The sequence below is a fragment of the Centruroides vittatus genome, unplaced genomic scaffold (assembly GCF_030686945.1).
Source record: "Centruroides vittatus isolate TY-2023 unplaced genomic scaffold, ASM3068694v2 contig_225, whole genome shotgun sequence".
Lineage (NCBI taxonomy): Eukaryota > Metazoa > Arthropoda > Arachnida > Scorpiones > Buthidae > Centruroides > Centruroides vittatus.
In genome coordinates, this window is record NW_027121404.1 from 64,040 (window position 1) to 76,838 (window position 12,799).

At 32.3% G+C, this 12,799-nt stretch overlaps 1 protein-coding gene across 1 annotated transcript in view; it reads right to left on the reverse strand.

Moving 5' to 3' along the window:
• Positions 1 to 12,799, reverse strand: part of LOC136971008 (ATP-binding cassette sub-family C member 4-like) — a gene marked incomplete at its 5' end in the record, with an annotated part of 70,114 nt that overhangs the window by 16,460 nt on the left and 40,855 nt on the right. Inside the window, one exon of the mRNA XM_067265490.1 lies at positions 3,034 to 3,113. Within this exon, the coding sequence (XP_067121591.1) occupies positions 3,034 to 3,113 (80 nt within the window). The remainder of the gene's footprint in view (positions 1 to 3,033; positions 3,114 to 12,799) is intronic.

Genomic DNA, 12,799 nt, shown 5'->3' on the forward strand with positions numbered 1-12,799 from the left:
GTTCCTTTTATGCTGGATGATGTTTTCCCAGCATGCATCTATCTGCATACCGTCATTCAGATTGATTAAATTTGCATATTCTTTTATACAAAAATGTTCTATTATTCTACGTTTTAAACAATTTTCTTCTTTATAAAGTATTTTTATATTATTTCTGTCTATGTTACAAAAATTATTTTTATAATGTAGGTACCACGGCGATTCTTCTCTTTTTAATCTTATTGCTGCCTCGTGCTCTTTTAAACGTACTTCTAACTTCCTTCCGGTTTCTCCGACGTAAGACTTCGTTTGTGGACAAGTACAAGATAATTTATAAATTACACCTGCAACATCAAGTTTGTTTAACATATTGGCATCATCTTTGTTTATGACATTAACTATATTCAACAATTTGTTCTTTTGTTTTGCCACGATACATATAGAATACTGTTTAAAAATTAATTTATATCTCTCATAAAGTTTATGTACATACGGAAATTTAACATATATAATATTATCAATATGATTCTTTACATTATATCTGTAATTTACAAATTGATTGTACCACTTACATAATAAATTCTTTGGATAATCATTCAATAAATATTTTTTAAAAAGTTGTTTTATTTCTTTATCTATGTCTTCTTGTAAGGATGTCCTATTCACTATTTTTTTGAGGTCCATAGTAAAGACGTTTTTCTTGGTTTCTACGGGACAATATGATTTGTAATTAATAGTCTTTTTTGTATTACATAATTTTTCGTACTTACGGAATAGCAATCGGTTTTCCTTTCTCAATATAGTAATATCCAAATAATTTAATTCCTGATTTTGTTCTTCTTCACTGGTGAACTTTAAGTTGTTACTCAAACTGTTTGCATAGCTTTCAATATCTTGGGATGAAGTTATTTGTGAGTCATATATAATTAATATATCATCAACGTAACGTGCGTAGTACTCTATACCTGGAGCCTGTGATATATTTTCATCAATTGGTATCATGCATATATCAGCCAGTTTTGGTCCGATCAATCGGTATGCATGATACCGATTGATGAAAATATATCACAGGCTCCAGGTATAGAGTACTACGCACGTTACGTTGATGATATATTAATTATATATGACTCACAAATAACTTCATCCCAAGATATTGAAAGCTATGCAAACAGTTTGAGTAACAACTTAAAGTTCACCAGTGAAGAAGAACAAAATCAGGAATTAAATTATTTGGATATTACTATATTGAGAAAGGAAAACCGATTGCTATTCCGTAAGTACGAAAAATTATGTAATACAAAAAGGACTATTAATTACAAATCATATTGTCCCGTAGAAACCAAGAAAAACGTCTTTACTATGGACCTCAAAAAAATAGTGAATAGGACATCCTTACAAGAAGACATAGATAAAGAAATAAAACAACTTTTAAAAAATATTTATTGAATGATTATCCAAAGAATTTATTATGTAAGTGGTACAATCAATTTGTAAATTACAGATATAATGTAAAGAATCATATTGATAATATTATATATGTTAAATTTCCGTATGTACATAAACTTTATGAGAGATATAAATTAATTTTTAAACAGTATTCTATATGTATCGTGGCAAAACAAAAGAACAAACTGTTGAATATAGTTAATGTCATAAACAAAGACGATGCCAATATGTTAAACAAACTTTATGTTGCAGGTGTAATTTATAAATTATCTTGTACTTGTCCACAAACGAAGTCTTACGTCGGAGAAACCGGAAGGAAGTTAGAAGTACGTTTAAAAGAGCACGAGGCAGCAATAAGATTAAAAAGAGAAGAATCGCCGTGGTACCTACATTATAAAAATAATTTTTGTAACATAGACAGAAATAATATAAAAATACTTTATAAAGAAGAAAATTGTTTAAAACGTAGAATAATAGAACATTTTTGTATAAAAGAATATGCAAATTTAATCAATCTGAATGACGGTATGCAGATAGATGCATGCTGGGAAAACATCATCCAGCATAAAAGGAACGGAGGTTACCAAAACTCAACTACCCACTGATGAGGCGTTTGCGAAATGCATTTGGGAAATGGAATTAATAAAATTATGAAAGTATAGCATCTTTTCGTCCTTTTTTTGTCTTCTTAACTCACTCGAAGTCGGATTTTAAAGAGTAGCTTTTTACTTGGATTTTAATTTAAAGTTTTTAGAATTGAAATTTTACCGATCCCATTGGTTTTTAAATTTTTTGAATAATATTTTTAAACTCTTTGATGCTTTTATTGGTTCTAGGATGACCTATTTATTTCCGGTATGAGGATTGAAGTTCCTGTCAAAAATTGAAAAATACCTTAGAAGAGGCTGAAAAATACCTTATTTTAAGTGGCTGTTTAAAATAGAGCGTTCAGTTCCAGATTCAATAATTTGTCTCGAATTGGGAAGAGGCCCTCCCATAAGAGTGAAGATTTGTCAAGGATATTCTCTTGTTCTTGTCAAAGATAATGGAAGCACCCATACACGAATTGTGATGAATTACTTATAGTTCTGTTGACAGTAGTCAAACCTGAAAAGAATTGTTGGCCTGTTCTAGTTAAGAATATTTTTGATGGTCTGAGTTATTCCTTTCTGTTTTTGAACCGTTCAGCTTTAATGTAGAGAACTTACTTAAATGATTCAAACCAGGTCAAACTATTTATGGAATCTAGATGTTTCATTTGTCTTGGCCAAGCGAGTGAACTTGTTGGAAATGCGTCTGAGCTGAAGTACAGCAAATTACTTAAAATGTGAGATAAATTTTTCTACTAAGAGCTTCGTTATGCATCGTAGACTTAATAAATTTCGGGTTTTGTTAAAAGTCTGCCTTTCTGTCATAACTTCATGAACACTAGCAGTGAGTATGTTGAAAAGTAGCATTTATTGTTTCTTTTACCTGTAGTCTGTTACATTTCTACAAATAAAACAGCTTGCCTGTTAATTTATAAATATAGGTAAGTAGCTGTAGATCCCTTTCTTATATTTATTTTGAACACTTATATATTTATTTACACAATTAAACTAAACTTACTCTTATCTCATTCATAAACCAGAAAGGTAAGGTATCATCCATGTTGTTCACATCTTTGGAAAACCGATTTAAAATTTTTCCTACAAAATATCAAAATGCAAATTATTAATTAAATTAAACGCTTATGTAAAACGTATTTATTCCACTATCATTATTATTTATAGGAATACAACGCAGCATATTTGTATGGTTAATGTTTCACAGGCTGAAATGCTCATGTTTTTTCATACCAGAAACTTTGTACTGTGTACGTGTTTATCGATACAGCGTATTTATGTACAGGAAGTTTATTTTTACATCATAAAAACTTTAATATATGCTTTATATAAACTAGCTTTTAGGCATAATGCCATAAGTTTTTATAAGAGCAATGTTATTGAAACAAAATGTGTTTTGGTTAATCCTCTATGTTGTGTAATACAACGATGTCCATACTGTGATTCGTAATCCGCATGTGGCAAGTCGAGAGCTTAACCTCTTAACAGTGGAACAGTCGGACTCGGCTCTACCAGTTAGTTGTGGAGATAAACCGTGGGAATTTTTTTAAGAATTTTCCCACGCGTTTTTCTCGTTTCCGTTTAGGAAAAAAAATTTTTAAACAGTTACGTCTTGTAAAGAAAAAATCGTTCTTTATTGTCACATAATTTTTTTATATATGAATTTTTTTCGCGGTAATTTTTTGCTAAAAATTTTTTTTTTCAAATTTATATTAAATTCTTTTTTGATTTTCTATCCGATACGATTTTTTCAAAAGTTTTTAATTTATTTTCAATTTTATATAATTTTTTAAAGTTTTAGGCATTTAAGTAATGACGATTTTTTCCAACCTGCGAATCAAATTCAAGAAAATGTAATTGACAGTTAACGAATTTCATCCACAACAATAGAAGACGTAAAGGTTGTTATGACTACAACTGGCGGCCTTTCCCCCCAGACTGAAATGTGGGTGAAGGTCGTCTCGTGTTCTACTTTCTGTAGAAGTGACGTAATCATTGTAAATAAAAGAAAATTTCAGTATATCGTTTATTTAAAATTTTAAAATTCCTTGTTCAAATTTACGCCGAAATATTAAAGCGAATTAAAATATTAGCATTTTGTAAATAAACTTACTTGACATATAATAAATTTAAATAAATTAATCTTTAAGAAACAACAAAACAATAAAAAAATGTAGAAATATTTTTATATTCATCTTCACATTTAGAACATATGTTATCGTCATTGAGCGATATTTAATTTTAAAAACAATTTTCACAATTGGCATGCATCAGAAAAAAAGTGCATAACTTCCCTAAAATACACTTCACTGAGAGGGTCCGCTTCACTCTGAAAAAGCCGACAGTTTTATGTCAGAAATCCAATGTGTGACATACTTTCTCTAACGTAGTAAAACAAAGTAAGTTGCAGTACAACAATACACATAAACACAAATAAATTAGTAGCTCAATAATACATACTTTCATTTATATCCATATGTTATATCCAAAAGTCAGTTCTCCCAAATTGTCGAAAAATAAATTATTTTCAACTTTTCTTTTTGTAAAGTAGCATATTCTGAAAAACAAGTTCTATATTCAGCGTAAAATTTCCACCTTTTATCCGTTAAAAACAACGCAAAATGTATGGATCCACGTAATAAAAAATTATCGCAGTGAACTTCGAAAAAACGAGAAACACAGAATTATTAAACCGCACTTTACGAAATCTGGCGCGAACTGTCGTATACAATAAACAAAACGAAAATGCTCTTGTCCAATGTCATCAGGTGACAAAAAGTTTCTAAATAAACGCTAAAAGTTTTAAAGAATTCTTTCACAAAAACCGATGAATTTAATTAATACACAATAACTAGATCTGTTTAATAAAGATTAATAATTTTCCATTATAATTATGCAAATTAGATATAAAAAAGATCATCGCGCAAATTCTCCCGCGAACCATGGATGACTCTTACGTCATCTGGATTGAAGTTTCCTGCAAAATAGTGAAAATTTTTATATAATTATTTTACTAATCCAGTCAAATTTAAATAATATAAAATGTCTAGATCTGTTTAATAAAGATTAGTAATGTACTATCATTAATATGCAAATTAGATATGACAAAGATCACTGTGGGAAAATTCCCGCCAAGATAAAAATAGCTTTCGGTCACGTGATCACCAAGAAATACGCCTTAAATTTAATGTTTGTGTACAAATTAATACATTTTAACTAATGTCATCGTTTAAAATTTAATGTTTCTGTAAAAATTAGTAAATTGTAACAAATTTCATCAAAGACAACAGAATAATTTTCAGCTTATAAAAACTCTACAATAAATGATTATTTCTTCGAAAGACGTCGATATGCACGAATAAATAATAAATATACAATAATGCTTTTATCCATTTTAAGTGGATATTGTAAAAATTAAGCTATTTAATTTGTTTGGCTTTTATAATTTAGTTTCCGAATATTTTACTGTGAAATTCCATTTAGTAAACAGAAACAAAGACAAGCTATTAGTTATAAACAGGACAATAGAATAATTTTTACGTAAATTGAGTGAAAATACAGAAAAAAACGAATTATATCAAAGATGGGGACAAACAAGCTTACATCCCTAGAACAGAGCTTATAATTCGTTGTCAATTTCAGCCTGTTCCTACTTTGACTGTTTTATGTTGGTAAAAAGTTATTTTTTAAATAAGTACTTTGTTGTTAGTGAAGAAAGATAAAAGTATCGAAATATAATATTCAGAATTAAAAATATTGATGTATGTCCATATTAGAAATGTATATTTTTTTCCGATATTAGAAATAATATCACGAGAAAAACATTATATAAATGAAATACGGCCATAAACAATTTCTTTCTGTCAAATAAATTACGGATTAAACAGGCTTATCTAGAAAAATTCAATCGCGAATAACTGACTATAAATATACAGAGGATACAGTATGCTTGTTATGTGATAGAATCTGCGTTTACAAATTAACAGAATTTTCCATTTCTTTTTTTTACACATTATTATGCTATAATCTAGGAAACTATGTTTAATAATAAGACATACTACAGAAAGGGTAAGAAAGGAACGTCAGTCATTGTAACTAATGTATTATTGAAAGTTTCATTCATATAGATAATTAATTTTATCAAGATACATTTCTCCAGAAGAAAATTATCGATATTTCTCGTAAATATAAGTAAATTTTATTATAATTTAGATAAAAACTCATTTTTTCCCCACGCATGGCTTCTTTCCCCTCCCTCTTACTCCTATACTTGGAACATTCCATTTCATAATTTGATGTAATAATAACGTTTAAAATGATTCTAAATAAAATATTGACACTTAAAGTAGGTTAATATAGGCCTATATTGTCACGAGTCTCAGGTGTATTCATAAAAATGTAATAATCTATACAATAATACTTTCTCACATGCTCCATGTGTTAAAGTTTGCAGCTGTAATTGAAGGTAATATATAAAGAAACAAAATGTTTATATTATCAATAGTTATAAAAGATATCTTATTTTCACGTAGAAAAACAAAATAAGACAGAAGAAACAGACAATCACACGATATCTCTATCCAGGACATTCTATAATTGATTTCAAATTTCTAATGTCGACATACATGAATATTTTTGTGTGTGTGAATATTATATTTCGATACTTTTATGTTTCTTTACTAAGAACATCTTAAAACATTAACTTTTTACCAACAAAAAACAGTCGAAGTAGAAACAGGCTGAAAATAACAACGAATTATAAGCTCTGTTCTGGGGATGTAAGCTTGTTTCTCCCATCTTTGATATAATTCGATTTTTTTCTGTATTTACACTCAACTTACGTATAAATTCTTGTATTGTGCTGTTTATACTTAATAGCCTAACTTTGTTTCTGTTTACTAAATTGAATTTCACAGTAAAATACTCGGAAACTCTAAATTATAAAAGCCACACAGATTAAATGGCTTAATTTTTACAATATCAATTTAAAATGGATAAAAGCATTATTAAATAATTATTATTTATTCGTGTATATCGACTTCTTTCGAAGAAATACTCATTTATTGTACGGTTTATGTAAGCTGAAAAATTAAATTTTAAACATATTTCTTGGTGAACACGTGACCGAAAGCTATTTTTATCTTGGCGGGAGATTTCCTAGTGATCTATCTCATATCTAATTTGCATATTTGTAATAATATTTGTGATAATCTTTATTAAACAGATCTAGACATTTTATATTATTTAAATTTGACTGGATTAGTAAAAGAATTATATAAAAATTTTCAGTATTTTGCAGGAAACTTCAATCCAGATGACGTAAGAGTCATCCATGGTTCGCGGGAGAATTTGCGCGATGATCTTTTTTATATCTAATTTGCATAATTATAATGGAAAATTATTAACCTTTATTAAACAGATTTAGTTATTGTGTATTAATTAAATTCATCGGTTTTTGTGAAAGAATTCTTTAAAACTTTTAGCGTTTATTTAGAAACTTTTTGTCACCTGATGACATTGGACAAGAGCATTTTCGTTTTGTTTATTGTATACGACAGTTCGCGCCAGATTTCGTAAAGTGCGGTTTAATAATTCTGTGTTTCTCGTTTTTTCGAAGTTCACTGCGATAATTTTTTATTACGTGGATTCATACATTTTGCGTTGATTGCAATGGATATTTTAAGGCATAAAGTTTACTGTGAATTAGTTCTAAATTCAGAAAGAAAAGTTGAAAATAATTTATTTTTCGACAATTTGGGAGAACTGATCTTTGTTTGGATGTAAATGAAGGCATGTAAATTTATTTGTGCATATAATTATCTAGTTCTAATTTCGAAACATTTATGGCATTTAGTGTTTATAAGCGTGTTATTTAGACATGTCTACCAATTTAGTGCTAAAACGTAGAACTACGTCAAAGAAGAATACAAACTTTAATTAGCAAGTAGTATCTTTATTAGAAAACTTATTTGTTGGTAGATTTTTTTACATTTAAAGTGTAATTAGATGAAACTAAATGGATGTGAACATAGAAAGTTGAATATGGCAAGAGTAATAGATAAAACTATTATTACATATTACTCGATCAGAAAAATTTATACTTGAAGAATTTTGTTTTGATAATTATTGCCTAGGGTTTATGTCGAAAATATTTTTCAGTTATATTTGTAATTACAGTTAATTCGAATAGTAATGGCGCTTAAATATTTATAGAATTAATTGAAGTTTTCGAATTTTGTTTTGAGGAAACTGAGGAAGGCAAGAGTATCTACAGTTGTATAATGAACTGAATTTAAGTAAATTAGGTGACTTTGTATGTTTCGATGTAGTTTTTTATAATATTACGATATACGAACTTTCGATTTTGTAAATTGTATTATACTAAAAAATAAAGTTTTTCGTTATTCTCCTACTTAATGATGTATTTATAATGTTTCTGAACTAAATAATACTTATTAAATTGAAATCCGAGCATTACAAATTACTATGAATATTAGAGAAGACCGTTTTACTATAAACTACTACGTTTTACTACAGCTTACTCCAATGTTGATTCTACGAAAAGTAGGTCAGACAAGGACCGTTAGACTAATGACGTAGGCTGTTTACTTTTTCCGGTTGCATCGGTGCACTCCCGATAGCGTCATTTACAGAAGTCACACCTACTTTTTTCTGACGCGAGCCAATTAGGAATATTAATTTTTTTAACCAATCAGATGACGGCGGGAGATTTAAATTCGATTTATGTCGATAGATGGCCGTCTAAAATTTCATATTTATTTTAATTTTCTCTCTTTTATTGTAATTTCTCGAGAACTAAAGGATATTCCAAAACAAAGTTGGAGAACCCAACTACTCGTGAAAATTCTACGACTTCACGAAATGGTCCAGGTATTTTATAAGAATTTTTTAACGACTATAGTCGTCCTTCACCACTGCCACTCGATCGTCTTGGACGACTATTCTCGTCCTTCACTGTTAAGAGGTTAATTGTGGCTCAACTAATAAATAAAAAATATTTGTTGTTTTTAAAAATTTCTGTGTCTTGTAAATACACGGACCCACAGTCAGCTCACGTTTTTTAAAAATTCAGAGTTAGCGCACCCAAACAGCACCTGATGTTTTTAAAATTTGATGCCTACACACACTCCATTTTACATTACACTTTATAATTTCCAAACACTTTAATTTTACCGAATCTTCCAATCTGAATACCGGTATTAAATAAGTACTCACTTTTTGAACCTTTGTATCCGGTACTTTTTTACTCTCTAGAAAACAAACGTTTTCAGCTTCACTCGAGGTCTGCTTCAGGTTAAGAAAACAAAACAACAAAAGAAAACTGGCTTCTCAATTATTTGAATTATTCTTCGAGGATCGTTTAGCTTTAAAATAAATTCGAACATAATTTTCAAATATATGCGTGCGCTATATTCTTGCGTTGTCATCTTCTTGTTCTTCGCATACGTAACGCCAGTCATATGAAAGTGTGTTACCGTCTGTAGAGTTTATACATTTCCCTGCACGGCCGGCCCTGTATATTTCAAGGGCTTCGAGGGCCCTGATGTCTTCCTGTCTTATTTATCAATCTGGCATTAGATAGGTCCGCGTGAATCTCTGGATCGGTGGCGTAGGTGGATAAGGCAGTGGTGTAACGAGCATGGTTTATATCGTATCTGTGCTTTTTGAGCCTCTGTTGGATGGAACGTTTAGTGGAGCCAATGTATACTAATTCCCGCCTAAATCTGTCATCTCTCACTGGAATACTGTATACACCTGGAGCCCGAAGATGGTTCGTTTGGTGTTTGGCGTTGCGCAATAATTTATAAATATCTACGGACCTTCTGTGTGTCAATCTGGTATCAGTTTTGGTTGCAATTTTTTTTTATATAAGGCCTGAAATCGCCGGTTGTATTCGACAACTGCGTATCTGCTGGCAGGTTCTTGATTCCGATTTTCATTTCTAGCCCTTTGAGTAATGGGTGTACTTTGCATATCCCGTGGTCTGGAATAGGCCCGTGCTAACTTTCGTATTAGTTCTTTTTTGTATGCATGTGCCTTTGCGATGCGTTCTATCTTCTGTAGTTCAATTACTGTATAGTATCATTCCACCTAGAAGGGTGCGTATACGCTCTTCTAACTAAAGCCCGGAACGCTGCGATTTTATATGTGTAAGGGTCGGCTAAGTTTGATGGTATAAACCATTGGATGTAGCCAGGTTTATAATATATACCAGTTTCAATCCTTCCTCTATTCAGTCTGACGTTGATATCCAAGATGCCGGCTTACCAATTACATGGCTATGCCGGCCAAAATATACAAAAGATTACTGCTAGCCTTAACTAGGGCTAGAGCCAAATTGGATTTCCTATTAGAATGCAGGAGAAACAAAGTATTTCCTATGACGATATACCGCATACATCTCCCAAAAGGATGCAAATCCCTACTACCAAAGCTGAGAAATCTTTGTTTAAGGGAGGAAAGTGATCAACTAGAAAGTGCGTGCAAAGAAAATGTTCTATTTCAACAAAGCGTAACGGCTCTGGAGGAAGCAAACAAAAAGGCCGTCGCGTTTGAGAAAATCTTAGCGAGGAACCTGGCCGAATAATACAAGAAAAAAATGAATTGGATTTTAAAAAAGCAGGAACCTGTCAAAAAAGACATACCGGTAATTCCATTAGTATGCTGGGATAACATTTCTCCACCAGACTATCTAATTGACACCTCAGCACATGGGCCGATGTATACGCCGGGGACCCCGAATACAATCTTGGATAGTGTCATGCCGCATATTGAAAGGCTAATCAGAGGCGTGAATGATATCCACAAGGAGTACTACAGATGAAGAGCCACATTAGAAATCTGTTCCGACAAAAACAACAAAACACAGGAGGAAGGTTTTTGGCGTCTTCTACAAAAAACTAAAAAATAGATGAAGAGGGAACGAATCATTGTATTGAAAGCCGACAAGAGCAGAGCATTAGTACTCCTAAAAGAATCCACTTACAGAAATCTTATGCAACAATACATCACCGACACGGAATGTGAAACGAATGACGATAGTTTTGTATACAAACTACAGGCTCGTTGCACACGCTTTACAAAAACATCTCTTGCCAGTGAACTAAACTTTAAAAGGATGTTAGTGGCCTCACCAGACACACCTAAGTTATTTGCTTTTGCGAAAACGCATAAGCCCACACAGTCTCTTGGACCCATTCTACACAAAGCCAGGTCTCCGACGAAACTCCTTGAAAAAGCAGTCCACAACATTGTGGCTGACCATCTGAGGGATTACAATCTAATCGTCAAAGACCCCACGGAACTAATAGACTTATTAAGGCAAACGCAGCTAACAGATGGGGCCCTCATCACAGTGTTGGACTTTGGACGTTATATCCTTTAATAAAGTTACAACCATGTTTCTGCGCTCTGAGGGATCTCCTATTGGCCAAATGCAGAACACCGACACATCGTAAGCAGGTCCTGGAGCTGGCACATCTCGTGTTACAACTCCATATTCCAGTTTAACAACAGAGCTTATCTACAAAAACGTAGGGTACCCATGGGCAGCCTGCTTTCAGGCGACTTCTGCGAATTGGTTTTACGTAAATTGGAAGAAACCGTCATACCAGAGTATGGGTCCAATATAATTATATATGAAAGATATATACACGACGTATTTATCCTGTGAAAAACAGAAATGAACATAAATGATTTTTTAAGTCGCATGAACAACAATCCATACGAGTTGACCCTTACAATGGACCAAATGTCTACCACCAATGCCCACTTCTTGGATATCAACATCAGACTGAATAGAGGAAGGATTGAAACTGGTATATATTATAAACCTGGCTACATCCCATGGTTTATACCATCAAACTCAGCCGACCCTTACACATATAAAATCGCAGCGTTCCGGGCTTTAGTTAGAAGAGCGTATACGCACCCTTCTAGGTGGAATGATACTATACAGTAATTGAACTACAGAAGATAGAACGCATCGCAAAGGCACATGCATACAAAAAAGAACTAATACGAAAGTTAGCACGGGCCTATTCCAGACCACGGGATATGCAAAGTACACCCATTACTCAAAGGGCTAGAAATGAAAATCGGAATCAAGAACCTGCCAGCAGATACGCAGTTGTCGAATACGACCGGCGATTTCAGGCCTTATATAAAAAAAAATTGCAACCAAAACTGATACCAGATTGACACACAGAAGGTCCGCAGATATTTATAAATTATTGCGCAACGCCAAAGACCAAACGAACCATCTCGGGCTCCAGGTGTATACAGTATTCCAGTGAGAGATGACAGATTTAGGCGGGAATTAGTATACATTGGCTCCACTAAACGTTCCATCCAACAGAGGCTCAAGGAGCACAGATACGATATAAACCATGCTCGTTACACCACTGCCTTATCCACCTACGCCACCGATCCAGAGATTCACGCGGACCTATCTAATGCCAGATTGATAAATAAGACAGGAAGACATCAGGGCCCTCGAAGCCCTTGAAATATACAGGGCCGGCCGTGCAGGGAAATGTATAAACTCTACAGACGGCAACGCACTTTCATATGCCTGGCGTTACGTATGCGAAGAACAAGAAGACGACAACGCAAGAATATAGCGCACGCATATATTCGAAAATTATGTTCGAATTTATTTTAAAGCTAAACGTTCCTCGAAGAATAATTCAAATAATTGAGAAGCCAGTTTTCTTTTGTTGTTTTGTTTTCTTAACCTGAAGCAGACC